The sequence below is a fragment of the Paroedura picta genome, chromosome 4 (genome assembly GCF_049243985.1).
Source record: "Paroedura picta isolate Pp20150507F chromosome 4, Ppicta_v3.0, whole genome shotgun sequence".
NCBI classification, from domain to species: domain Eukaryota; kingdom Metazoa; phylum Chordata; class Lepidosauria; order Squamata; family Gekkonidae; genus Paroedura; species Paroedura picta.
In genome coordinates this window covers 138,814,000-138,840,357 of record NC_135372.1, presented here as the reverse complement: position 1 = coordinate 138,840,357, position 26,358 = coordinate 138,814,000, and the positions used below count along the sequence as shown (strand labels likewise).

General features: G+C 49.7%; 2 protein-coding genes across 2 annotated transcripts in view; both read right to left on the bottom strand.

Moving 5' to 3' along the window:
- Positions 1-14,236, bottom strand: part of SLC17A9 (solute carrier family 17 member 9) — a 28,075-nt gene extending 13,839 nt beyond the window's left edge. The window contains exons 1-4 of the mRNA XM_077335815.1: positions 13,679-14,236; positions 3,963-4,160; positions 1,447-1,586; positions 534-633 (exon numbers count right to left, since the gene is read on the bottom strand). Coding sequence (XP_077191930.1) covers positions 534-633; positions 1,447-1,586; positions 3,963-4,160; positions 13,679-13,794 — 554 coding nt within the window. The 5' untranslated portion in view covers positions 13,795-14,236. The remainder of the gene's footprint in view (positions 1-533; positions 634-1,446; positions 1,587-3,962; positions 4,161-13,678) is intronic.
- A 1,497-nt stretch (positions 14,237-15,733) lies between these two features.
- On the bottom strand, positions 15,734-24,881 carry GID8 (GID complex subunit 8 homolog). The gene is made up of 5 exons (XM_077335813.1): positions 24,757-24,881; positions 22,487-22,616; positions 21,263-21,459; positions 20,434-20,631; positions 15,734-18,746 (listed from the first exon to the last, which is right to left on the bottom strand). Exons 2-5 carry the CDS (start codon positions 22,602-22,604, stop codon positions 18,573-18,575), a joined length of 687 nt encoding a protein of 228 aa, XP_077191928.1. The 5' UTR covers positions 22,605-22,616; positions 24,757-24,881; the 3' UTR covers positions 15,734-18,572.
- Between the last annotated feature and the right edge of the window lie 1,477 nt (positions 24,882-26,358).

Here is a 26,358-nt window from a genome sequence, read left to right as displayed (position 1 = left end):
ATCCAGTCCAGCATCCTGTCTCACACAGTGGCCAGCCAGTTCCTCTGGAGAGCCAACAACAGGGCAGAGAGGCCGAGGCCTTCCTAAGAACATCAGAAGAGCCCTGCTGGGTCAGACCAGGGATCCATCTAGTCCAGCCTCCTGTCTCACTCAGTGGCCAGCCAGTTCCTCTGGAGGGCCAGCAACAGGGCAGAGAGGCCGAGGCCTTCCTAAGAGCATCAGGAGAGCCCTCCTGGATCAGACCAGTGGTCCATCTAGTCCAGCATCCTCTCTCACACAGGGGCCAACCAGTTCCTCTTGAGTTCCAACAACAGGGCAGAGAGGCTGAGGCCTTCCCCAGATGTGGCCTCCTGGCTCTGGGATTCAGAGGCTTAGCGCCTCTGTATGTGGCAGGCCCCTTCCTCAGCCACCACCCATAGACTTATCCCCCCTTCTGCCTGCCACTGTCAAGGCAGCCTCAGCTAGAAACCACAGCTCAGGTGGAATTCCATATAGCTTTATTACAGCCGTGCTATTTGTTTAAGGGAACTCACCCAACTTGAGATCCGGTTCCTACTGTGCTATAGGTGAATGCCCGTTCGCTCTCCCGCACCTTCTGGGACAACAAGCTGGCCAGAGCAGGAAAGAAGACCCCTAATAATCAAAGGAGAAAGAATCAGCAAGGGATTTTGAGCACCATACCATAATTTTGGGTCCTCGAGTGTCTCTTAAGGCTTTCCTTAAAGGCAAACGGACATTACTGTGTCACCCTATGAAGAGTTACTCCTTTCTAAACCCAAACTCTGCATAGTACGGTTTAACGTCTCATGCCGACAACTTTCCCCATAACGCCTGCAAAGGTTGTGGACATGCTATTTATAGTTGGTTTTCTGGACTATATCTACGGCAGTTTGTCGTTTTAATGTTTTTTTTAGTGTGCTGTAAAAAAAGCACCTCTGGTGGTGCAGAGTGGTAAGGCAGGAGACATGCAGTCTGAAAGCTCTGCCCATGAGGCTGGGAGTTCGATCCCAGCAGCTGGCTCAAGGTTGACTCAGCCTTCCATCCTTCCGAGGTCGGTAAAATGAGTACCCAGGTTGCTGGAGGGTAAACGGTAAGGACTGGGGAAGGCACTGGCAAACCACCCCGTATTGAGTCTGGCATGAAAACACTGGAGGGCGTCACCCCAAGGGTCAGACATGACCCGGTGCTTGCACAGGGGATACCTTTACCTTTAAAAAAAAGCGGGGATGCTTCCGGTAACCTCCCCTGGATTTAAGCAAAGTCAGCTGCATGGGTGGGAATTGTAGTCCATAAACATCTGGAGGACCACAGGTTGACTACCCCTGATCTACAGCAGACCCCACCCCTGCCCCTTTGCATCTCCTTCAGTCATCCTGCTCTGCCCATCCATTGGCTGGCCTCCCGCCCTCATTCCTTGAGGAGTCAAAACAAGCAGATCATTCGTACCTTGAAAAAGCCCCATGAGGAACCGGGAGAGGGTCATGAGGACGAGATGGGCGGAGCCGAGATAGATGATCAGAGGGTGAAGAGCCGTGATTGATCCCCAGGCGGAGGCAGAGAGAAGGATGACCTTCTCGCCTCCTATCCTAGAAAGACAGAAGGGAGTCAGGCCACGCCTGCAAGGGGGGCTTCCCAGATGTCTGAGTTGGTGCTTGTCCACAAGAGGTGATTCCTCCAGCAGCCAAGGGAAAAAAGAAACACAAAAATATATCCAACCAATGAGCAATCTTCTGCTAGGCTACAGATGAGGCCAGTAAAATAGCTAACATCTAATTAGTTTCAATCTATGGCTGTGAAAGCTGGACCATAAGGAAGGCCGAGCGTCAAAGATTTGAGGCTTTTGAACTCTGGTGCTGGAGAAGACTCCTGCGAGTCCCTTGGACTGCAAGACGAACAAACCGGTCAGTCCTAGAGGAGATCAGCCCTGACTGCTCCTTAGAAGGCCAGATCCTGAAGATGAAACTCAAATACTTTGGCCACCTCATGAGAAGGAAGGACTCCCTGGAGAAGAGCCTAATGCTGGGGGCGATTGAGGGCAAAAGAAGAAGGGGACGACAGAGAAGGAGGTGGCTGGATGGAGTCACTGAAGCAGTCGGTGTGAGCTTAAATGGACTCCGGGGAATGGTAGAGGACAGGAAGGCCTGGAGGATCATTGTCCATGGGGTCGTGATGGGTCAGGCACGACTTTGCACCTAACAACAACAACAACAAAATTAGCTTCCCTCCTAATTTGCTCCCTGCCCATGGTCTTAGGTTTTAGATCTTTTCAATTTTTATCATTTTTAGCACGGGTTCTAACACGATGGACGGTATCACAGTATTTGTGTCATCTGCCGCCCTGAGTCTGCCTTCGGCAGAGAGGGCTAGTTATAGATCCAAAGAAAGAAATAAAACACACAAATAAACTTTCTTTGTTGCCATGTGAAAACAGGCCTCTGGATTTTAGCCGTCCGTCAGAAGATGGGCTGTACTCCCTCGGTGACAAAGTGGCGTATTGAATATCTGAAATTTGACACGGGAGCCTTACCGACCCAACATGAATGTTCAGATTTTAGGCAGTTGGTATTTGACAGCTGGGATGGCACTTCTCAGCTGAAAGTTGACAACAAAGGAAAGTTGTCATCATTTGTTGGTGATTCGATGCAACGGATTTTTAGCATTTGACAGCCAAAGACTTAAGCTATTTCCTATTTGATGCTCAGGAAACAAAGAGATGATCAAACCCGCCATTCTTCGGGCTGCTGTTCTGTAGTATCTTTGGAATGGATAGACCACTATTGTCCAGGGCTTTACTGCTGGCCTACTGAATATGAGAGCAGCAGATTTTGACCACTAGAGAATTGGGGAGAAGGGCTGAACCATCACAATTCCCCAGGGGTAGATGGGGTACTCTACTGCAGCAATGCGAACATAGTTCTATCCTCCTCTTCGGAGGCCCTGCTCTGGTTGCCCGGCCATCTGAGGTTGGAAGAAGGGCCTTTTTGGGCATGGCACCGAAATTTAGGACCTCCCTCCCCAGGGAGATTCATTTGTCTCCCTCTATCAGTATCTTCCGCCAGCAGATGAAGACTGTTTTGTTTCGTGTGGCATATCTCCTGTATCGGTTACTGGCCCTCCTACCTGGCTCTGATGATGTTTGTTTATATTATTTTATTAACTATGTTTAGGGTTGCCAGCTGGTGGGGGGAGTATGGGGGGACTTTCCGAGAGCAAGAAGAGAACAACCAGGAAGTAAACACAGTGTCCTTGCATCACCCGGAAGTGATGTGGCATATCGTAGACGTTGGGGGTGATGCTCTGGTTTGTGGGCAAAACCTCTATGGTAGAATTAGCTTCTTACCATAGAGTTTTGCCCGAAAGCCAGAGTGCTACCCCCAGATGTCACCAATGTCTCTGTGGTACTACCTGGAAATGCAGGGACACCATATAAGAATCATAGAATCATAGAGTTGGAAGGGGCCATACAGGTCATCTAGAAGAAGAAGAGTTGGTTCTTACATGCTGTTTTTCCCTACCCGAAGGAGGCTCAAATCGGCTTATAGTCGCCTTCCCATTCCTCTCCCCACAACAGACACCCTGTGGGGTGGGTGAGGCTGAGAGAGCCCTGATATTACTGAGGAAGAAGAAGAAGAGTTGGTTCTTCTATGCTGCTTTTCTCTACCTCAAGGAGTCTCAAAGCAGCTTCCAATAGCTTCCTGTTCCTCTCCCCCCAACAGACACCCTGTGAGGTGGGTAAGGCTGAGAAAGCCCTGATATCACTGCCCGGTCAGAACAGCTTTATCAGTGCCCTGGCAAGCCCAAGGTCACCCAGCTGGCTGCATGTGGGGGAGCGCAGAATCGAACCTGGCATGCCAGATTAGAAGTCGGCACTCCTAACCACTACACCAAACTGGCTCTCTCTTTAGGCCCTGATTTCAGCACCAGGGTGGTCATAAGGCATGAAACTGCGGTGTTTTCCATACCGGTCGCTGAGGTGACCTCCGATGACCTGGGTTAAACAGTAGCCCCAGAAAAAGCTACTGAGAACCAGGCCCGACTGTTTCTTGTCCCAGTCGAAGCGAGCGCTCATGGCCACCACGCAGATGGGCATAGCGACCCTCGTGCAGTACAGCAAGCAAGTTCCAAGGAGCAGCATCACAGTCCAGGTTCGAGACTCGGGCCTGCGACAAAAGAATCAAGGAACAAAATTAGAACCGGAAAGAGAGTCTAGAAAGTCTTCCAAAACTGGAAAGAGACTCTAGAAAGTCTTCCAAAGCGATGTCAGTCTGCATGTTTGTGACCGATTATGCACTGGAGGTTTCAATGCTGGGCTGCAGGCTGGAGTTTTAGTAGTGGCAGGTTGCCCCACCTCTTCCTCCACCCACATGGGGGAGCATTTGGCCTGGTGCACCTCATCCGCCCCCGATTTGGCCTCCTGCGCAAGAGCTGGGGCAGTGAAGTTCCCAGTGCATAAACGGTCTGTGTGAAGTGCCATCATGTGGTAGCCCGTTTGTGACAAACCCACAGGGTTTTCAAGGCAGCAGAACAGCCTTTCTTTACTTTTTTTTACCGCTGAGAAAGCCCTGAAACATTCTTCGGGCTTCGAGAAACCCCAGAAGTGGCGCAATCGGGCAGAATATGGTTGGGAAGCAGAGCTGTGGACACGCCCACCCAGGGCTCCTCCCAGGCCTGTCATTGGCTATTTGGGGAGGGGGTCAACATGACCATATCTGGAAATATCACTTGAGAAACGTTTAACAAATTTCAACAACCAGCTTCTTAAATAAAGAGAGATTGTTGAGTTCTGACAGCCACAAATGCAGATTTGAAAGTATGAAGGAACAACGGCAAATAAGACACAGCCTGGAGAACAGGGGGTCGAGCGGGGATATGTTTGCTCTCTTTAAGTATCTGAAAGGTTGTAACATAGAACAAGGCAGGAAGAAGTTCCTGTTGGCAGCGGAGGATAGGGCCCGGAGAAACGGGTTTAAACTATGTGTAAAAAGGTATCGGCTAGATATCAGCAAAAAATTTCTCATAGTCAGAGTAGTTTAGCAGTGGAATCAGCTGCCTAAGGAGGTGGTGTGCTCCCCCTCACTGATGGTCTAGGTCCTTCTCCTGGATGCTTGAGGCTGATCCTGCATTGAGCAGGGGTTGGACTAGATGGCCTCTATGGCCCCTGACAACTCTAGGATCCTATGAGACTAGTTCAGCCGTGGAATGGGCTGCCTTAGGAGAAGGGGGGCTTCCCCTCACTGGCGGTCTTCAAGCAGCGGCTGGACAGATCCTTCTCCTGGATGCTTGAGGCTGATCCTGCACTGAGCGGGGGGTGGGACTAGATGGCCTCTATGGCTCATGCCAACTCTAGGATTCTATGAGTCTAGATCAAGGCAAAGCTGGCGTAGAAACTGGAAGGTTGGAGGAGAAAAAGAGAACAGCATCTTTACTACCCAAAGAAGTCTCAAAGTGGCCAGCCAATCACCTTCTATCCCCCACCCCCGACCACCCCCTCCTCGTTCCACTTCCCTCTGAGGCTCGGAGGCTGCAGATCCCTGCTGCGTGAGAGCTGCCCCTGCTGGTGAGTTCCCTAACAGCTGCCTGCAGCCTTTCTAGGTCCTCGGGGGAGGGGGGGAGGCTGTCCACAGAGTTCTTTCACCCCATCCCCCTAGTCCAGCACCCACTGTGTTCCTGAATGCAACGGGCTTGGCCCCTAGTTAATAATATAAATCATGCCGCTCATTATGAATAGCCTTTTGTCCAAATGCATTTCAGGGATTCAAAGCCCTTCACAAAGATCCTTAGGGGGGTGGGGGGCAGCCTTAAGATGGCTCAAGTCCCAAACAGAAAGCTGCAACTAACTGGCTTAAGGCCACCGGGCGAGTTCCCAGCAGGGCGAGATTCGAACGCAGAGCGTCTGAGTTTGCAAATCCCTTGCTCGGCGGCTGCGCTCTTCTTGGTGCGCGCGGCTTCTCCTATCCCCTGCCACCCTTCATGCTTGTTACACCCGATCGGATTCACATCCCATAAACGCAGACAGCGCAGGGCAGTGAGATTTCCTGGAGGGCCTCCATTGTCTCTGCCTTCCCATTCCACGTCAGTGAGTGTCGCTGCCACACGGGCACCTCGCGCTGTCAGAGGGCTTCAAACTGTCTGCCACTCACCTGTCATCCTCCACGGAACTGGCACATCGGCCTCTGCGGCAGAGGAACCAGCCGCGCTGACAGTAACTTGGCATGACTCAGAAGGCTTGGCTTCAGGCGAACGCAGAAGCCCCGCTCATGCCACCCTGCAAACATGGTTATTGGCAACAAATGCCCTCTCTGGCTACGTTTTCTGTCGTCTGAGAGGGCCTGGGCATCTCCTAGAGCAGGGGTAGTCAACCTGTGGTCCTCCAGATGTCCATGGACTACAATTCCCAGGAGCCCCTGCCAGCGTTTGCTGGAGGACCACAGGTTGACTACCCCTGTCCTAGAGGACGGAGATCAGAGGACGGACTCTCCCCTGATGAGCGAACCCCGCCCTCCCCAAGCTCCACCCCTCCCTCAAGCTCCAGGTACTCCCCAAACCACAGCTGGCAACTCTAGAAAACCTGGAGGGGAAGATCACACCCTTGCAGCTGTTCAAAGGCCCTTTTAAATAAAGGAGACAGGAAAGGATTTACTGGTGAAGAAGAGGAGTGGGTTTTTAAACCCTGCTTTTCCCTGCCCCAAGGAGTCTCAAAGTGGCTGACGGTCGTCTTCTCTTCAACACAACAGACACCCTGTGAAGTACGTGAGGCGGAGAGAGCTCTGAGAGGACTAGTCAGTGAGAGCAGCTTCCAACAGGACTGTGACTAGTCTAAGGTCACCCAGCTGGCTGCAGGTGGAGGAGCAGGAAATCAAATCCGGCGCTCCAGATTACAAGCCGTCGCCCTTAACCACGACACCAAGCAGATAACGAAAAACAAATTAGGAACAGGTTCAGGTCGCTGCTTTCCAAGTGGTGTCGGAAGTTCGCTTGGAATTATAGCTGATTTCCAGGCTCTCTAGTAGCCCTGGGGAAAATGGCAGCTTTGGAGGGTGGACTTTATGGCATCCCATCCCCAACAAGCTCCTCCCCTCTGCCCTCACCAGGCTCCACCCCCAAACCACCAGGAATTACCCATCCCAGAGCTGGCAATCTTAGGCAGAGGCCATTTGTATTCTAGAGGTAAAACACAGTGGCATTCATGGAATCCTAGAGTTGGAAGGATCCATAGAGACCCTCTAGTCCAGGGGTAGTCAAACTGCGGCCCTCCAGATGTCCGTGGACTACAATTCCCAGGAGCCCCCTGCCAGCGAATGCTGGCAGGGGGCTCCTGGGAATTGTAGTCCATGGACATCTGGAGGGCCGCGGTTTGACTACCCCTGCTCTAGTCGCACCCCTTGCTCAATGCAGGATCAGCCTCAAGCATCCAGGAGAAAGATCTGTCCAGCTGTTGCTTGAAGACAGCCAGTGAGGGGGAGCTCACCACCTCCTTAGGCAGCCCATTCCACTGCTGAACTACTCTGACTGTAAAGAAATCTTTCCTAATATCCAGCTGGTACCTTTCCACCCGTTCACTTAAACCCATTATTACAAGTCCTATTCTCGGTTGCCTTTCCATTCATTTATTCAAGAGGGCTAAGTTTGTTGGGTCACAGATTCAACCCCCTGCTCAATGCAAGGATCAACCTAAAGCATCCAGGATATCTGACTGTCCAGCCTCTGCAGGAAGACTGCCTTGCCTGCATTCTTCTCTGTGGGATGCGGTTCTCTCCGGCTGCCTGAACACACCTACACACAAATATACACGGTAATAATTAACTAGCGACGTGTAGACCAAATATTTCGTTTCTGAAGAATTATTAGCCAAGTCTTGGTCATGCACTCGGATTTTATGCATCCTGCCTTTGCAATAAGTTATCCAAAGTGCCGTTCGGGGATGTTCTAAACAGCAGCTATGAAAACAGACTCTCAAAAAAATGGTTTGCGTTTGTGGGATCCTCTTCCACCTGATGCAGTGACCCCCCCCTTATACTTCTGATATCTGACTCAGACGTGTTGCATACCACCTGGTCTTGTTTACTGTAACAGCAGAGCTAGGAAACTGGTCCCTGAGTTCAGTTTTGAAAAAAGGTATAGGAAAAGGCATATCAGCTTGCCTGGTCAAAAAAGATATCATAGCAATGGAGAAAGTGCAGAGGAGGGCAACTAAAACAATGCAACTCTTTCCCACTGAAGAAAAGGGTAAAAAAGTTAGGGCTGTTTAGTATCATAGGATCATACAGTTGGAAGGGATCTCCAGGGTCATCTAGTCCAACCCCCTGCAAAATGCAGGAACTCACAATAACCTGCCTACCCATAGTGACCCCAATTTCATGCCCAAGTGATCCCCACCACCACCCAAAAATCTCCAGAATCCAGCCTGGCCTGGAGGGAATTCATCTGCCATCCCACAGTAGTGATCAGCAATTCCCTGGGTACGCAAGGAAGGGCCACAAGAGACAAACCCTGGCACGTCCCTTCCTGCCCACCCACTCACCATCTGTCCAAGTTGATAAGATCAGGATTTCTTGGTTTGGAGAAATGATGATTGAGGGGTGACAGGATAGAGGTTTACAAAATTGTGTGTGGGGTAGAAAGGTAGAGAAAGAAGTACTTTACTCTCCTCACAATACAAAAATGAATGGAATGAATGAATGAATGAATGAAAGTTGGTTTTTATATCCTGCTTTTCACTGCCTGAAAGCATCTCAAAGCAGGTTATGATCGCCTTCCCTTCCTCTCCCCACAACAGACACACTGTGGGGCTGGTGGGGCTGAGAGAGCTCTGACAAAACCGCTCTTTAAGAACATCTCTAACAGAACTGTGACTGGCCCAAGGTCACCCAAGGTGGCTGCATGTGGAGAAGGGTACAATGGCAGGGGAGGGTACAATGCCAAAGAATTCACACTCCAACACAACCACTTTCTTCAGGCAAACTAATCTCTGTCGTCTGTAGATCAGCTGTAATTTTGGAAGAACTCCAGAGCCCACCTGGAGATTGGCCAACCAAATGTGGAAATGACCTCAGAATGAAGTCAGGTGTGGATAAACCATTCCCTGCTCCATCCACTAGCTCCACTCAACACTGAAGGGCAAATGCAGCCACCTGATGTTAGGGTTTCCAACCTCCAGGTGTGGCCTGGAGACCTCCCTCTTTCACAGCTGGTTTCCAGACAATACTAATCAGCCCTCCTGGAGGAAGCATCTGCCTGGAGGGTGAATTCTATGGCCCTGTGCCCTGCCCTCTCCAAACCCCACCCTCTCCAGGATCCACCTCCAGGTATTCCCCAGAGATGGCAACCCTACCCGTTGTACACTTCCTACCCACAGGACACCGCTAAGATTTAAAGTTGCAGCAAGAAGGGAGTTGGCATCCAAGGAAATTGCCGTGGTGAGGGGGGCTGCTGCTTCCTTTTGAGCTGTCTCGATCTGAAGAGATGCGGACGGAGGAGTTGCTGTGGGGCCTGTTTGAAAAAAACAGCGGCAAATACAAGTTCTCCAGCCAAACTGGCCTAGGCCTCGGGGAGAGAGAACAGCTCAAATAGCAAGACGAGTGTCTAAAGATATATCAGTCGGAGAATTATTGATGTTCACGCCAGCTGGAAGAGCAAAATTAGAGATGGTTGACGCTGAGAGGGGCCCGCCCGTCATCTCTCACAAAGGGAAACAACACTGCCAACCCCACACTGGAAAATTCCCGGGTATTTGGGAAATAAGTGTTTTTTTTTTCTTTTTTGGACCCTACTTTTTACTACCCAAAGGAGTCTCAAAGCAGTTTACAATTGCCTACGCTTCCTCTGCCCACAACGGACACCCTGTGAGGCTGAGAGAACTCTGAGAGAACTGCTCTGGGAGAGCAGATCTGAGAGAACTGTGACTGGCCCAAGATCATCCCGCTCGACTGCATGTGGAGGAGTGGGGAATCAAACCCGTTTCTCCAGATTAGAGTCCACTGCTCTTAACCACTATGCCACACTGGCTTTTTTTTTGGGGGGGGGGGGAGAACAGGGTTTGAAAAGGGGAGGGACCTCAGTGGGTTATAATATCACAGAGCCCACCCTCATGTGTGTGTGTATGTGTGTGTGTGTGTGTGTGTGTGCATGTATCTGAAGAAGCATGCGTGCAACACACCAAAACCTATACCCAAAATGAAACACTGAAAGTCTTAAAGTTGCCACTGGATTCAAACTTTGGTTTGACTCTTTTCCGTCAGCGTCAAGCGGCTGCTCTCCACAGCTACGCTCAGACAAACACACCCTCAACTCCCTTAGCTGCCGTGTTCAGCCATGTGCCTCTCCCTAACACCCCTGAACCACCAACACAATCATGCCTTCGTACACAACGTGGGCAAGCACCTGCTTCCTCCCCATGACAGACAGAAAGCTCTGAGGAGGAACAATCCCACCCCAGATGCTAAATGTGCAACAGCCTTTCACTAGCCTTGCTGGGGATCGGGGTGTGGGACAGATGTGGCACATGACAAGCGCGTCTAAATGGAAGAGAAGGCAGGCTGAAGGAACCGGAAACAATAGCAGAAACTGAACCGTCCAGGGAGGACAAAAAGAGACAAATCTACAAGCAGAGTTTTCCTGCTTATCTAGCCGGCTACACCACGGATGCGCCAGGGGGTGTCTATGCTGCTGCCCGGTGCACTGTTGTTCCCCAGTCAAAACAGAACATCCTTCAAGCCCTTCGTTGTCATTTCCAGAATAGTTATGGCTTTAGCCGAAGAGGCACACCAACGGCCGCGCGGGAGCCGTTATTTAAAATCACGCCACCACGTCACGCTGGCAAGTTACGGACCAATGACTCCTGCTTTAATTGCATAACTTTAAGGTTAATGATGATGAAGAAATCAAAATTACGCAAGGTTTTCTGTTCATCAACCACAATCAGAAAGAGGCGGCGAGCAGAAAGGGCAGCTGCAAAGAAAAGACTCTTAAGAAAAGACTCTTTAGAAGGGATCTCCTGGGTCATCTAGTCCAACCCCCTGCACTATGCAGGACACTCACATCCCTATTGCTCATCCACTGTCACCTGCCATCCCCTTGAACCTTCACAGAACCAGCCTCTTTGTCAGATGGCTCTCCAGCCTCTGTTTAAAAATCCCCAAAGATGGAGAACCCACCACCTCCCGAGGAAGCCTGTTCCACTGAGAAACCGCTCTAACTGTCAGGAACTTCTTCTGGATGTTTAGATGGAATTTCTTTTGCATTAATTTCATCCCATTCGTTCTGGTCTGTCCCTCTGGGGCAAGAGAGATCAACTCTGTTCCATCCTCTATATGGAAGCCTTTTAAATACTTGAAGATGGTTATCAGATCTTAGGTGTAAGGACATGTCGCGGTTGACCAAGATCAAGATCATTCATGCCATATTATTTCCCTCTTACTAGGGGTGGATGTGAAAGCTGGACAATGAAGAAAACTGAGAAGAAGAAAATAGATTTGTCTGAAAAATGATGTTGGAGAAGACCTTTCTTTCTTTCTTTCTTTCTTTCTTTCTTTCTTTCTTTCTTTCTTTCTTTCTTTCTTTCTTTCTTTCTTTCTTTCTTTCTTTCTTTCTTTCTTTCTTTCTTTCCAGTCATTTAGACCAAAACTTTAGATGCACTACTATACAATAGCAGTTTGTAAAAGGGAAGGTAATACATTAAACGGTTAAAAATGCATCAACAATAAAACTTAAAACTTCTCCACCATAAAAGCCAACATTTAGAAGCATTAACTGCCGTTGACTATTTTACAAGGATAAAATGAGCCATAAAAGCAATAAAACTAGTAAAGCTGTGAAAATATAAAACAAAAGACAAGATTGAGAGACATGTGATTATATCTACTAAGCAAAAAACATAAGTTCTGCGGACCTATTCTGGCTATACGTGAGTGACCCAATCTTTCCTAATTCTTAAAGCAAGCCACGCAAATTTTGCTACTTTGCTAGTTAACAAATTATCTGTATCTGATAGCAATATTTGCAGGCGATGCTTTCTCAGGTTGTGCGGGACTCAAAAAAAGACCAATTGGGGGCGTATAGATCAAATCTAGCCTGAATTCTCCCTAGAACAGGGGTAGTCAAACTGCGGCCCTCCAGATGTCCATGGACCACAATTCCCAGAAGCCCCTGCCAGCATTCGCTGGCAGGGGCTTCTGGGAATTGTGGTCCATGGACATCTGGAGGGCCGCAGTTTGACTACCCCTGCCCTAGAAGCTAAAACAATTCAACCGAGGATGGCATACTTTGCTCGCATGATAAGAAGACAAGAGTCACTAGAAAGGACAATAATGCTAGGAAAAGCAGGATGCAGCAGGGAAAGAGGAAGAACCAAGATGAGATTGATTCAGGCAAGGATGCCACGGCCCTCAGCATACAAGGCTGTTAGAGACAGGAAGTTTTGGAGGGGATTAATTTGGAGGGTTGTCAGAAGTCAGAAGTGATTTGACTTAACACTTAACATTCACATAAGGTTACATGTTATGTATTTCCTTACTTCACACCAATGATAGTAACTTTCAGAGAGTTGCCATGCTGGTCTGCAGGAGAACAGTGAAATCTGAGTCCAGTAGGTCCTTAGAGACGAGCAAGAATTTCCATGCATAAGGTTCCAAAAATCAAAGTTTCCTTCAGCCCAGTAACTTTGACTCTCAAAAACATATACACCCTGAAACTATTCTGTATGGCACTATCGGACTAAAATAGGAGGAGAAAAGTTGGGTTTTATACCACCCTTTTCACTACCCAAATGAGTCTCAAAGCAGTTTATAATCACCTTCCCTTCCTCTCCCCCCAGTAGGCACCCTGTGAGGGAGGTGGGGCTGAGAGAGCTCTGACGGAACTCTATGAAAATAGCACTAACAAGACTGCGAGTAGCCCAAGGTCAGCTGGCTGCCTGTGGAGGAGCAGGGAATCAAACCCGGCTGGCCAGATTAGAAGCCGCCACTTTTAACCACTACACTACTGCAGAATTCTGGAATTTAGTGCGTACGATATGTCAAAATTCAGGCCCAAGGTCACCCAGCTGGCTGAATGGGGAGGAGCGGGGAATCAAAGCGGCTTGCAAACGCCTTCCCTTCCTCTCCCCACAACAGACACCCTGTGAGGTGGGGGAGGGGCTGAGAGAATTCTGACAGAACTGCTTTGCAAAAGCAGCTCTCATTGAACTGCGCCTGGCCCAAGGTCACCCAGCTGGCTGCACATGGAGGAGCAGGGAATCAAAGAGCAGAGACTGCCGCTCCTAACCCCTGCACCAAGCTGGCTCAACAAAGCGCAGTCAAAACAGGAGGAGGATAAAAGCTGTTTTTATGCCACCCTTTTTACTACCCAAAGGAGTCTCAAAGCGGCTTATAATCGCCTTCCCTTCCTCTCCCCCCAACAGGCAACCTGTGAGGGAGGTGAGGCTGAGAGAGCTCTGACAGAACTGCTCTATGAGAACAGCTCTAACAAGACTGTGACTAGGGGGGGGGAGTTGGAAAACTCTGTTCCATCCTGTTGGGAAAGATCGCACATGCTCACACATCTACACATCAAAAGCCAGCTTCTCACCCAACTTTTTCAAGAGCCATTCATTCTGTTGGCAAGGTCGACTTTCGAAGGAAATAAGACTTCTAACAAGTCACCTAGACCCCCTCCCGCCCCAGAGCCCTCCCCCCAGCCTTACCTGGACCAGAAAGCATCCCCGGGGCCCTCTTTCTGCCGGGGGTGGTGAGGGTGGTGGTGCGAGCAGAGCGGGCTGCCATACACCTGCGCTCCGGCTTTCCCGGGTCCCAAGGCCATTCACCTGGGAACCTCTCCCAGCCAAGTCCTCTGGTCTCCCCTGCCCTAGAGCTGCCGGGATAGCGCAGAGAGCTCAGAGAGAACTGCGTGAGACGGCTCCCTCGGGGCTTCTCTCGTGGGGATCCCTCGGCAGGCGGCGGGGGAGGCTCCCCCCACTTGCCCGGCAGGCGGGATCCCGCGGGGCGGCCACACCTCCGAGGAGTCCCACCTGGCTCGCCACCGGGGCCGGGAGGGGAGCTTTCCCCGGCTGTCCACGTGTCACTTTTCGCAGCGTCTCTTCCTGTCCGGGTCTTTGCCAGGAAGTCTGGCAGGCGCGGCGCTTTTGGGGGGCTCGCGGGAGGCGGGTCTCCAGGGGGAGGGGGAGGGGAGAAGCCCCGAGGCAGGAGAGCGGGGATCTGGCTGGAGAGAGGGGAGATCCACCGGATCCCCCCAAGAAGGCCCGGCTGCAGACAGAAAGGGGGGACTGAGATCGTGGAGGAGACGTGGCAGAACCGCCTGCGCGGCTGGGCGCCTTTACACGGGAGTAAGGCCCGCGGCGCCAAGGGGGCTGCTTTCGGGTCCGAGAGCTTGGACCCAGTTAGAACCGGGCTCGGCTTTCCAAAGGCGCTGCTGGGCTCCGGCTTGGTCGTTGGCGGGCGCGGGGCTCGGAGTTCGAATCCTCCCGCTAGCCCCGGCACGTGATCCTCCAGGGACCAGGCTCTTTCCAACAAGCTCGGCTACCTCGCAGGGTTGTTGGATTCGGGAGGGTCGCAACAGCAGGATAAGATTCGAGGGCCAGGGGCATCATGAAGGGCCGCCAAGTTTTATTCTGGGGATAAAGTTTTGTGCGCAGGCAACGCTTCTGCAGATATCTGTGCCTGAAGCGGTGTGCTGGTCCACGGAAGCTTGTAGAATCATAGAATCATAGCGTTGGAGGGGACCCCAGGGTCATCTAGTCCAACCCCCTGCAGATTGCAGGAAATTGACACGGGCCTGCCCACCCACGGTGACCCCAGTTCGGTGTCCAGAAGATTCTCTTTGCCCCTTCGATAAAACTCTGTTAGCCTTAACAGGACCGCTGGACTCTGACTTGGTTCTCTGGGGTGTTGTGAGGGGGAGGTCCCAGGCTCCTGTTGAGGTCAGAATTCTTGGGATGTGCAAGATCTGCAGCGCGTGCGATTGAACGGAATATGAAGAGCATTTTCAGGGTTTCTCAATGGCAAAAAGGTGGAGAAAGGCTGCAGTGCCCCGTCGTCTGGGTCACCCAAGGCCAGTGACTCAGCCTGGACCACCTCCCAGGGGTGTCGTGGTGGGTGGGATGGCGGGGTTGAAGGGGGAAGGCCAGTGTGCTGCTTGAGATCCTCAGAGGTAGGACGGGGGAAGGAAGGATGGATTGTACAAGACATACTGAAAAGCTACCGTTATTTGCAAGGGGCAGGGATTCCCATCTTGGGGGGGGGGGGGGTGTCTGTAGATCCCTGGGAACTCCAGTGGGGATCCATGATCTTTCCCCTCCTACAAGCCAGGGGACTGGCTGCTCCACTCAGGGCTTGGTGGGTAGGCCATGGGTGTAAAAATCATAGGGGAGGGGGCGGGAGTCAGTTGGGTCATTTTTTGTGTGAACTCAACCAGTTGGGAACCCTCCGGTTCAAACGTCAAGACCCTACTGGCCTGTTAGATTGTTCACTATGTTAGAATGTTATTTTCTCGGTTACCTTTCATTCATTATAACCAGAGAGTTTGATGTATTGTTCTGTTACGTTCTCTGCGAACTGCCCTGAGCCTTGGGTGGTATACAAATATAACAATAAAATAAACAGAGTTTTGGCCAGCCACGTTCTTCCCCCCCAAAAGTTGAAACACAAACTGAGTTGCTGATTATACGGCAATTTACTACGCATGAAACGACAGGGGCGTGGAAGTGTGAAAGAAAAATGTAACGCATTCAACGTAACACACATTGATCAAAGTGGTATTTAATGCTAAGCAGGTAAGAGTGGTAATCTAACATTATGGAGCTAACAAAATTGCGACCTTTCATCCGTAGCCACCAAATAAAACATTTCCCATGCACGTGACAAATTCGTTTTATGTACTGAGGACTGTGCTTCCTGCGTAGTTATTCCCATAAAGTTACACTTTTCACAGCCTCTCCCATTTGAGAATAATTCAAAACTGATTATATATTTTGTATATGCAAACTATTTTATATACACACGAATATAAAGATTCCCTTAAGAGTACCGCCGGGATTACACCCTTGAATTTTCTGTAAAATGCATAGCTTTCTTTCATACCGTTTTAAATATTTCTCTCTGTTACCCCACAAAAAAAACCCCAAAACTCTGTAGGTTAAAGCTGCTTCAGTGTGTGATGCGTTACAAAAACCCAAATGAAATCATACACCTAAAAATAACGTTATGTTTAAATCCTTTAGGGGAGACTCCCAAACCCCCCTCCACGCATATTTGGCTTTGAAGTTAATGAATTAAATAAGACAGTGAAAAGTTCCAGTTATCTGGGCATTCATGGAATTAGCATAGCGCTCTGAACATATAGGAGGCTTATGTAGGAGAGCCATGGTGCACCAGCGAGGAAAAAAACCATAACACACACTTGCTAGAAACTTGTAGAGCTTCAGGCTGCATGTAGCAGCCAAGGGTGATTGGGGGGGGGGGGAGTTTTATACCTGACATTGTTGTATTTCTACAGCCTACACAACTGCTTCTCCCCCAAAACCACGCTGCCCACAAGCAGAAAGTATTCATGGTATTCCCTGCTTGAAGGAGCCCTCCCTAGATGGCAAAAACACTTCCTGGGGGAAAGCTAAACGGTAGCTGTTAAGAATGGATCTGCCAGATCCAGCTCGACCTCCCAGAAAAATCCCCCCCCCTTCAATCTGCATCCATTTCCCTGAAGTCATAGCGAAAACCCAATCCTATTTGATTACGCCCAAAGTTTATTATTTGGAACCAGTCAGCTAGGCGTTCCGCAGGGCTTCTCAGGGCATTCTATGGAATAGTCACTGCCTTCGGGGTTCAAGTCACAACGGCCGCTGCTAAACGTGCCACTGGAATTAACAAGATTTGCACGGGTGGGACTGAGGAGAGGATGTGCACAATGCAGAGCTGCCAGGCAGCCGTTGTTGTTATTTACTTTCTGCCGTCCTGGTCGGTCTTCTCAACGGTTCTGCAAAATAAGTTGGGCGTTTGGGAGCACCAAGTCTGGCAGCAAGCAGATTGTATGAAATACTCCGCGGCTGCATTACCCAGCAGCATCTGAATCAGGAGAACTTCATGGAATTAACGCCCCTCGTTTGTGCAGGCCGCAGAACGGAGCCCCAGGAGGCTGGACGAATGGCATTGCAGGAGGAGGGTGGATTCAAACCCCGCTTTGCGTAAAATTAACTTCATGAAACCCCCCCAAAAATACACAGCAGGGATAGGTGGGTTCCTACCGCCTCCCGTTTTCCTTCTGGTATGATTTCTCTATTTGCAGCGTGTGATTAAAACAAAACAAAACAACCCCAAAGCTACGAAACATTCCAAAACTTGATCCTCTACCTGTGGTCAGACACGGTAGCATAACCTATTTCACCACCTCAGCCTCACACCTCATGCTGTGGTGCTGTAACTCACGCTTTAAGGGAGGCAAGCTGACACATCACAGCAATCTCACTGGAAGAAAACAGGAATTCGGGAAGGAAGAGATCTGTAAAGCCTCTGGTTTACCCGGGAAAAGGGGCAACAGTTACTCCCCGCTACAGCCAGTGAAACGCCAGGCCTTTCTAGAGGAACTCTGCAGAAAAATCATAGAATGTTTCCAACAGCTTAAGACATCTTCACTGTTTACATCTTACCCCTCCCAAATACACGTTGCTGGAATTAATGCCACGGCTGCCACCTTCACCCGTACGACGACTGAACCTGGAACCCAACTAAAACTGACAAAAAGAAAACCCTAGTTCTGGAGTGACCGGATGTCTTGTTTCAAGAGCTACTTTGGTCAACCTTGAAAACTGCCACCCCAAAAAAAGAGAAACAAACAAACCTTTGTCAGCAATACTTGAGAGAGCTAGGCCCATCCTAACATTCAGCCCCACATATATATATATATATAAATAAACCAAGGTGTAAAAAGCAGGGTGGGGGTGGGGGATGGCCTTCTATTACAGCAGACAAGCTTCCTACGCTATATATCCTATGCAGAAAACAAACGCTGCCCCCGTGAGGTTGTACAAAATGAACGCTCGACCGACCGCTAAGTCTTTAAATAGGGAATGCTCGTTCGGCTATAAATTAACACAGAGAAAAGCGTCATCGATGCGAGTGAAAAGACAGGTTAAATTGAACTGAGAGTCGCCAAGCGTTTCAACATTAATTTGGTGGCTGCCAAAGCAAGCTTGGTAGCCAGCCATTACAAACCTTGAGCACAGTACATATATATATATATATACACACACATACACATATATATATGTATATATATATATTTAAAGATAGAGAGCGCGCACCACGTTTTGTTTCTGCTAAGAACGCATGACAGTGCATAGCCTAAGTCGGGTGGTCAAAGTGACACGATGCGTTTCTCAATGCTCGCTTGCTGCAGTTAAAAAGGGACCCGTCTCCCTTTAAGTACGCTTGCCGAGAAACAAAACAAAACAAACAAAAAAAAAGAAACCCCACACACAACCAAATCGCCAAGTCCTGAACTGTAGTAAAAATATCTCAGTCACAGACTGATTAAAATTGTAGAGCGCTGTGCAGTTCCGAGGGGGTCACTGTCCACCTGCACATGTTTTACTTGGGTTCCTCAATTGTCCCCTTGCTAAGGTCTGTCATTTTGGGATATTTTACTTTCTTCTGGTCCAGCTCGTTCTGAGCCCACAGTAGTAGCTTCAGTAATTTCGCCAGCTTGGGGGTCGATTCGCGGTTTTCGTAGTCTAGAACGGCCTGGTTCACTTCGCTCCACACCTAGAAAAGAAAAACTCAGGTCAGTACCATACATGTTTATTGAGGAGTGCCAGAAGGATTCAAGTGAGGGCAGGGAGCAGTTCCTGTTGGCAACAGCAGCAGCAGAGTTGTTGCTTATATGCCGCTTTCCTGTACCTAAAGGAGTTTCAAAGCGGCTTCCATTCGCTTTCCCTTTCCTCTACCCACAACAGACACCCTGTGAGGGAGGTGAGGCTGAGAGAGCCCTGATATTCCTACTTGATCGGAACAGCTTCATCAGTGCTGTGGTGAACCCAAAGTCACCCAGCTGGCTGTATGTAGGGGAAGAGCGGGGAATCTAACCCGACTTGCCAGATGAGAAGTCAAGTCAAGTCAGATTTTATTGCATGTAGCCATAGGCCATTACAATACAAAAGGAAAATATAAAAGGATTTATAAAAGGATTTAAAACATTTCAAATCAGTAATAAAAAGAATGTGCAATCTCAGACAACAATCACTTAACATCATAAAAACATTTCCGGACTACATATGTCCACCTATCCTATAGCTCCTCTAGGTACTTGCTCTCTGCAGCACCACTCTGGCCCTTATTTTCTTTGCTGCAAGGGCAAATAATGACATTTTGTTAGAAACAAATGAATTAGTATCTGCTAACAAAAACACACGTTTTTCCTGGTCGGATTTATCATTTAGCCCATCTAGTAAGCCAGCAAGAAATTTGGCCGATTAGAAGTCTGCACTCCTAACCACTACACCAAGCTGGCGCTCTACACTAAGAGAGCTGGCCCTCTTCACCAAGCAGAAGATAGGACGTGCATTAATGGGATGTAGAACAGTACCGACTAGATATCAGGGGGAGAAATGCAGAGTAGTTTAGCAGTGGAATGGGCTGCCTAAGGAGGTGGTGCCTTCTCTGACAGACTTGACACAGCAGCTGGGCAAGTACTTCTGGATGCTTTAAGGCAGGGATAATCAAACTGCGGCCCTCCAGATGTCCATGGACTACAATTCCCAGAAGCCCCTGAAAGCATTCGCTGGCAGGGGCTTCTGGGAATTGTGGTCCATGGACATCTGGAGGGCCGCAGTTTTGACTACCCCTGCTTTAAGGTGATGCCGAGTTGAGCAGGGGGTTGGACTACAATCATGGCCCCTATGTGACAGGTGATCTTCAGGGAAAACTACCCAGGGCTGTTCCCGGGGGTAGGGGACCCCAAAGAATGACTCGAGAGGGGCTCTTTGGCAAGAAACAGGATGTAAGTACAAATTTAATCTGGATCCAATCCAAAGACTTGCCTCAAAGAACAGCACCTTTCCCAGTGGATGCTATTTCTGCTACTCCCTCCAGTCCCTTTTGAAGACCATTACTTTTTGTGAGGGTTCTGGAGAAGAGGTGAAACCCCATTCCATAAGATCTTTTTCAATCTTGCAGCCCTTTTATATCACAGAATCATAGAATCATAGAGTTGGAAGGGGCCACACAGGCCATCTAGTCCAACCCCCTGCTCAACGCAGGACCAGCCCTAAGCATCCTAAAGCTTTGGGCTGATGTTTCTAATAGGAAAAAAAAACGGGGTGCAAAATGTAGTGGTGCAAGTGGTGAAAAGGCCAGCTTTGCTTTGAGCAAAACCTGAAGAGACTCTTTGGTTAAAAAAAAAAAAACTGATGCAACGTGAAATTTTAGCCGCTACGAGACACCGGAAACTTACTTTCTGTCTCTGCATCATGTTGAGCAGATCCCCAAATGGCGACTCCTCGGGGTTATCAAAAGCAAGCAGGGCCAGGGTACGCTCCATCTCTGTCAGGCATTCCCTGCTCTCCTCCCCTTGTTCCGCTAGTTGCGTCTGAGCAAACTCAAGGGCGGCTTCTGTCTCCCGCTGCCGAATCAGCTCGATTAAATGCTGTTGCTGCATAGGCCGAAACGTAAGAGAGGTTAAGTGGGCAACATTGAAGATAACAGTGCATTAAGTTCTTCGTGCATTGTACCATAAGACTTTCAAACAGGACAGTGTTAATCGGTTTGCAACAGTAGAAAATAGCAAGAATCCAGTAGCACCTAAAGGCTAACAAAATTTGTGGCAGGAGAGGAGCCTTCACAGGGCACTGCACGCTTCTTCAGATATCAAACAGCGCAAGAGTCCAGTGGCACCTTAAAGACCAACATTTTTGGCCGGGGATAAGCTTTCATGGGTCGCTGCTCACTTCATCAGATACCAAAGAGCACGTGTCCAGTGGCACTTGAAAGACTAACAAAATATGGGGCAGGGTAGGAGCTTGTGTGAGTCACTGAGAGAGAAGTGAGCAATGACTCGAGGAAGCTCATATCCTGCCCCATATGGAAGGGAATCATCAGCTCCAAGGACAGGAGAGAGAAGAGGAAGGAGACATTCAAGAATACGACCGGCAGCCAGGTTCTTAACATACACTCCTAACACTGGCAAAGTGCATAAAGACATAACCTACAAGCTCCCCATGAAAAGGCAACCTTCCTTTGCAATCTGATTCATGCAATCAAACTGGTTTCATGCGGATCCTTACCTGCAAATGGAAATAAAGATACCGGTTCGTGTCTAACAGTTCTGGGTGGAGGCTGTTGATTAGTGCGATGGCTTCCTGAATCTGACCTTTGAGGATCATCTCTCGGATTTTTATTCTTTCATCCAGGGTCTCCAAATCAACACTGGGCTCAATCCCAGACTCCATCCGGAACTTCTCGGCTGCTTCTTTAAAGCCCTCTGAAATGTAAGAACCACCTGAATAAGAATCTAACCGATAACCTAACTATTCTTTATTTGCAAACAAAGATGGGTGGGAACTCAGCACCTTTGTAGGAGTGAAGGGCTCTTGACCCACCTTTCCCTATGAAACAAGGAGGAGGGTTATCGTTGGCAGGCAGTTTTGCACAGAGAGAAAGTAGTGACACGTGCTGACTTGGGGAATACTTCTTTAGACAGCAAGTGATTAAAATGTAGAATTCACTTCCAGAGGATGGAGTGGTGGCCACAGGTGTAGACAGCTTTAAATGGGGATTAGACAGATTCAATGAGGATATGTCCATCAGTGGTTACTAAAAGGAAGCACCATGTTCAAAGGGAGTCAAGCTCTGAATCCCAGTGCCAGGAGGCAACATCAGGGTTACCCTTCAGCCTCTATGCCCTGTTGCTGAGTTTCCCGATGAACCGGTTGGCCACTGTGTGAGATGGGATACTGAACTAGATGAACTATTGGTTTGATCCAGCAGGGCTCTTTTGAGGTTCTTATGAATGCCTCGGCCTCTCTGCCCTGTTGTTGGCCCTCCAGAAGAACTGACTGGCCACTGTTTGAGACAGGAAACCTCGACTGGATGGATTACTGGTCTGATCATGCAGGACTCTTCTGATGTTCTTACGCCTTTGCTATTGAATTTTACTGGTCTGATCCTGCAGGACTCTTCTGATGTTCTTATGCCTTCCCTACTGAATTTTATTGCACAAGTGGAAGAGCCCAAGGTCCACTTATCACGGTTTGCAGAGATTTAGCAAATGTTTATTCCAACCCTCCAGGGAAACTGCCCCAGGTAGCTCGGAAAATAAACTATTAATTTTGTTTTTTTAATAACGAAAACCCATCATTAAAAAACACATTATGCTTAAATAATACACCACGGTTAACCTCATTCTCAAGACTGTACTGTTTAGGCACCAGTTTAGAAGATGTCTGCAGCCTGTGTAATAGGTCACAGTAAAGAAAATACATTTTTTAAAGCCATTCGTTGACAGTTACCTGTAACAAGATAGTTCATAATCAGGCGATTCATGTCAGCTCTCTGGATGTGTAAGTTATTGAGCTTTTCCATCCACTCGTCTTTCGTGATTTCGTCGGGTTTTTCTGCATAACTCATTCTTGTCCCTCACTGGCAAGAAAAGGGAGATTGAGAACTGAATGAAACTCATGAAAGAAAACAGGCATTTGTAAGGATTCTAAAAGAAAGCTAAGTAATTGTATTACTGTCCCGAGGTAGCATGCATCATTGATAGTGACCCAACATGGTGAACTTCCAATGCCCCCCAAAGAGCACTGTGCTCGGTCAGTGCTAACTGGCCAGTGATCCCTGACCCCATGGAAGCACGTTTGGCCTCAACCGGTGCAAGGTCATTCTGTGTCCTGGCCCCCAGCTGGTGGAATGAGCTCCCTGGGCCATCGGAGCTAACACAGTCCTGCAGGGCCTGCAAAATGGAGCTCTTTTGCCAGGCATTTGATTGAGGTCAGTGACAACAATCTATTGGGCCCCCAGAACCCCCTCCCATTCAGATATGGCCACTCTGAGGGGTTGCGGTCGTAATGTTACCTGCAAATACATGTTCTACTGTTGCTTATGTTATGCTTATTGTTGATTATAGTTACTGATCTTATATTGTACCTTATTACACAGTTCGTGGTCTTTATAAACCACGCTGAGCCGCAAGGGAAGTTCGGTATATAAACGCAAAAATAAAATTTGAGAGTATGAGAGAGTACGGTTGGTCCAAGAAACAAAGCTTGAATGGCAGAGTAGGGATTCGATTGTTTTATTTTTTTTATTGTTGTTAGCCTCCACGAGATGCTGGTTGGGAGCAGTGGAATAAAAGTGCAAACAAACAATAAGAACCCTGCTGGATCAGACTAGTGGTCCACCTAGTTACTCCAGAGGGCCAACGGGGCACAGAACGCCTTCTTCTGATGTTGCCTCCAGGTTCTGAGATTCAGAGGTCCAGTGCCTCTGAATATGCAGGTTCCCCTCAGTCACCATGGCTAATATCCACTGACCTCTGTGTCCTATTGTAGGCCGTCCAAACGGCTATCTATCTCATCCCCAGCAGGACTGGGAACATAAGAAGAGCCCTGCTGGGTTAAACCACTGGGCCATCTAGTTCATCTGGAGGTCCAACAACAGGGCATAGAACCCTAGACCTTGACCTAATATTGCCTCCAGGCTCTGGGATTCAGAGGATTAGTGCCTCTGAATGTGGAGGTTCCCCTCAGTCACCCAGGTTAGCAGCCTTCAAGTCTTCAAAAGAACCTCAGTGGTCCATGTAGTCCAGCCTCCTGTCTTACACAGTGGCCAGCCAGTTCCTCTGGAGGACAGCCAAGAACAGGGCAGAGAGGCCTTCATAAGCAGATCAGAAGAGCCCTGTTGGGTCAGACCAGTGAGGGTCCAGCCTCCTATCCCACATAGTGGCCAACCAGTTCCTCTGCAGGGCCAGCAACAGGGCAGAGAAACCGAGGCCTTCGTGAGAAGATCAGGAGCCCTGCTGGATCTGACCAGTGGTCCATCTAGTCCATTGGTAGTCAAACTGCGGCCCTCCAGATGTCCATGGACTACAATTCCCAGCATTCGCTGGCAGGGCTCCTGGGAATTGTAGTCCACGGACATCTGGAGGGCCGCAGTTTGACTACCCCTGATCTAGTCCATCCTCCTGTCTCACACAGGGGCCAGCCAATTGTTCTGGAGGGCCAACCACAGGGCACAGAGCCCGAGGCTTTCATAAGATCCTCAGAAGAGCCCTGCTGGGTCAGATCACTAAGGGTCCCTCCAGTCCAGTCCAGCCTCCCGTCCCACGCAGCGCCCAGCCAGTCGGCACAACAGGGCTCAGTGGCTGTGACCGTGCAGGTTCCCTGCAGTCCCCGCGGCGCGCAGCCAGTGACAGGCTTCCCCTCCCCTGCGCGTCTCTCCAGCCGCCTATCCCTGCGAAGGCCGCTCCGCTCAGGATCCCGCCCCGCGACTCGCCGCCCCAGAGGCCTCGCCGGCCGCGGAACCGGCCCAGCGCCCGAATCAGGCGGGCTTCCTCCTGGAGCGGGCCCGGGGCTCGGCGGCTTCCTGCTTCTCTCTGTCTGGAGCGCGGCAGGCCCGAGCGGGGGGCGGGCCCGTCGTCGTCGCTGTCGCCACCAGGCAGGCCGGCCGGCCTGGCTGGCTGGCGGCCTCCCAGAGAGGCGCTCCCGCCCCTGCCCGCAGCCTCCGCCGCCTCCTCCCTCGCGCGCCCACCCACCTTCCCCTCCGCCGCCATTTTGCTCACCGAGCGAGCCCGCCGCCTCAGACCGCCGCCGCCGCCGCCGCCCGGACCGCTCCGCCCCCTCCCTCGCGCGGGTTCCCTCGGCCTCCGCTGCTCTCGCGAGAACTCGGCGCTGCCGCCGCCAGCCAATCGCGGCGCTCGGGGAAAAGGTCGCGGGGCATAGAGAGGAGGCGGAGGGAGGCCTAGAGGGGGCGGGAGGAGAAGCCTAGAGCGGCTCTTCGAGGAGGGCGAGGAGGGGGAGGCCGGCCTGCGTCGGCCATCCAGTCCCATCGGGGTTGCCAATCTCCAGGGGCCGGCCGTATAAGGCTAGTTGGTCCGTAGTGACGAACGGCGTTCCAAATGAAGATATATTAGTGTTCGTATACTGATAATATTATATTGGGGAAGGAAGTTATGATTTATTTTGTTGCCTCATTGATGGTGTACGTTGCATATTAATGTTTAATTGTTTATTACTGTATATTCTCATTCAGGGACAGGCCACTGAGGAAAGATTGATGGGAGGGCGGTTTATAAATATAATTAATAATAAATAAATATTTCATTTATTAATTTTATTTCATCATGCTTGGAGGCTGAAGCTCAGCCTGGCACATCTGGCTTGCCAGCGGTTAACATCAGAATTCTGAATAGAAATTTAAAATTGACAAAACATAAAGTATTTCCTTCCCCTCCTAGCCAATCTCCCGATAACACCAGATAAAAGGTGTTAGCAAGATTGGAGGAGCGGGGATATGGAACATTCTAGAGGAGGAGGGGCAACCAAAAACCCGGCCTCAACCCAAAGCCTGGTGGAAGAGCTCTGTTTTGCAGGCCTTGTGGAACTGCATTAGTTCCTGCAGAACCCCTTGTTTTTCCAGGAGCTCACTTCACCGGGCTGAGGCCAGGTGAATCTCTTGTGCTGGGGATCACCAACCTCAGGTGTTCAGGGTGACATGAATGAGATTTTTCTCCTCCCAGTCATGTAAATATCTTAGCCTCTGCCTCTCCTGTCCAACCACTGATATAATCATGTCCCTGCTTCAGAAACTTGATTTGAGGATATCTGAGATAATGTGTATACCTGAAGAAGTGTCCACATAAATGCTGACACCTTGAATAAAATTTGGACTCCGGGGAATGGTAGAGGACAGAAAGGCCTGGGGGATCCATGGGGTCGTGATGGGTCGGACACAACTTCGCACCTAACAACAACAACAGGTGCCACTGGATTCCAGCTTTATTCTGGGGCTACAGACCTGAAAAGGGCTACTTCTTTGAGACAAAGTGGCATCTACTAATCATTTTCTTGGTTCACTTTGTGATAACAAAGCCTTCCAGTTGGCCTTCTCTATGGAATGCAAGTCCATTCATGGCACCTATAAGCAAAGAACAAATAACTGCCCTTCTGTGAGCACAACCTGAGACTGAAGAGCTGCAGCTGTGGGGGGCTGTGGCTCAGTGGTAGAGCACCTGTTTGGCACACAGGTATAGAATTGGAAGGGGCCAGACAGGTTTCCTAGTCCAGAGGTAGCAAACGCTGGCAGGGGCTCATGGGAATTTTAGTCCATGAACATCCAGAGGACCACAGGTTGACTACCCCTGTCCTAGTCCAGCCCCCTGCTC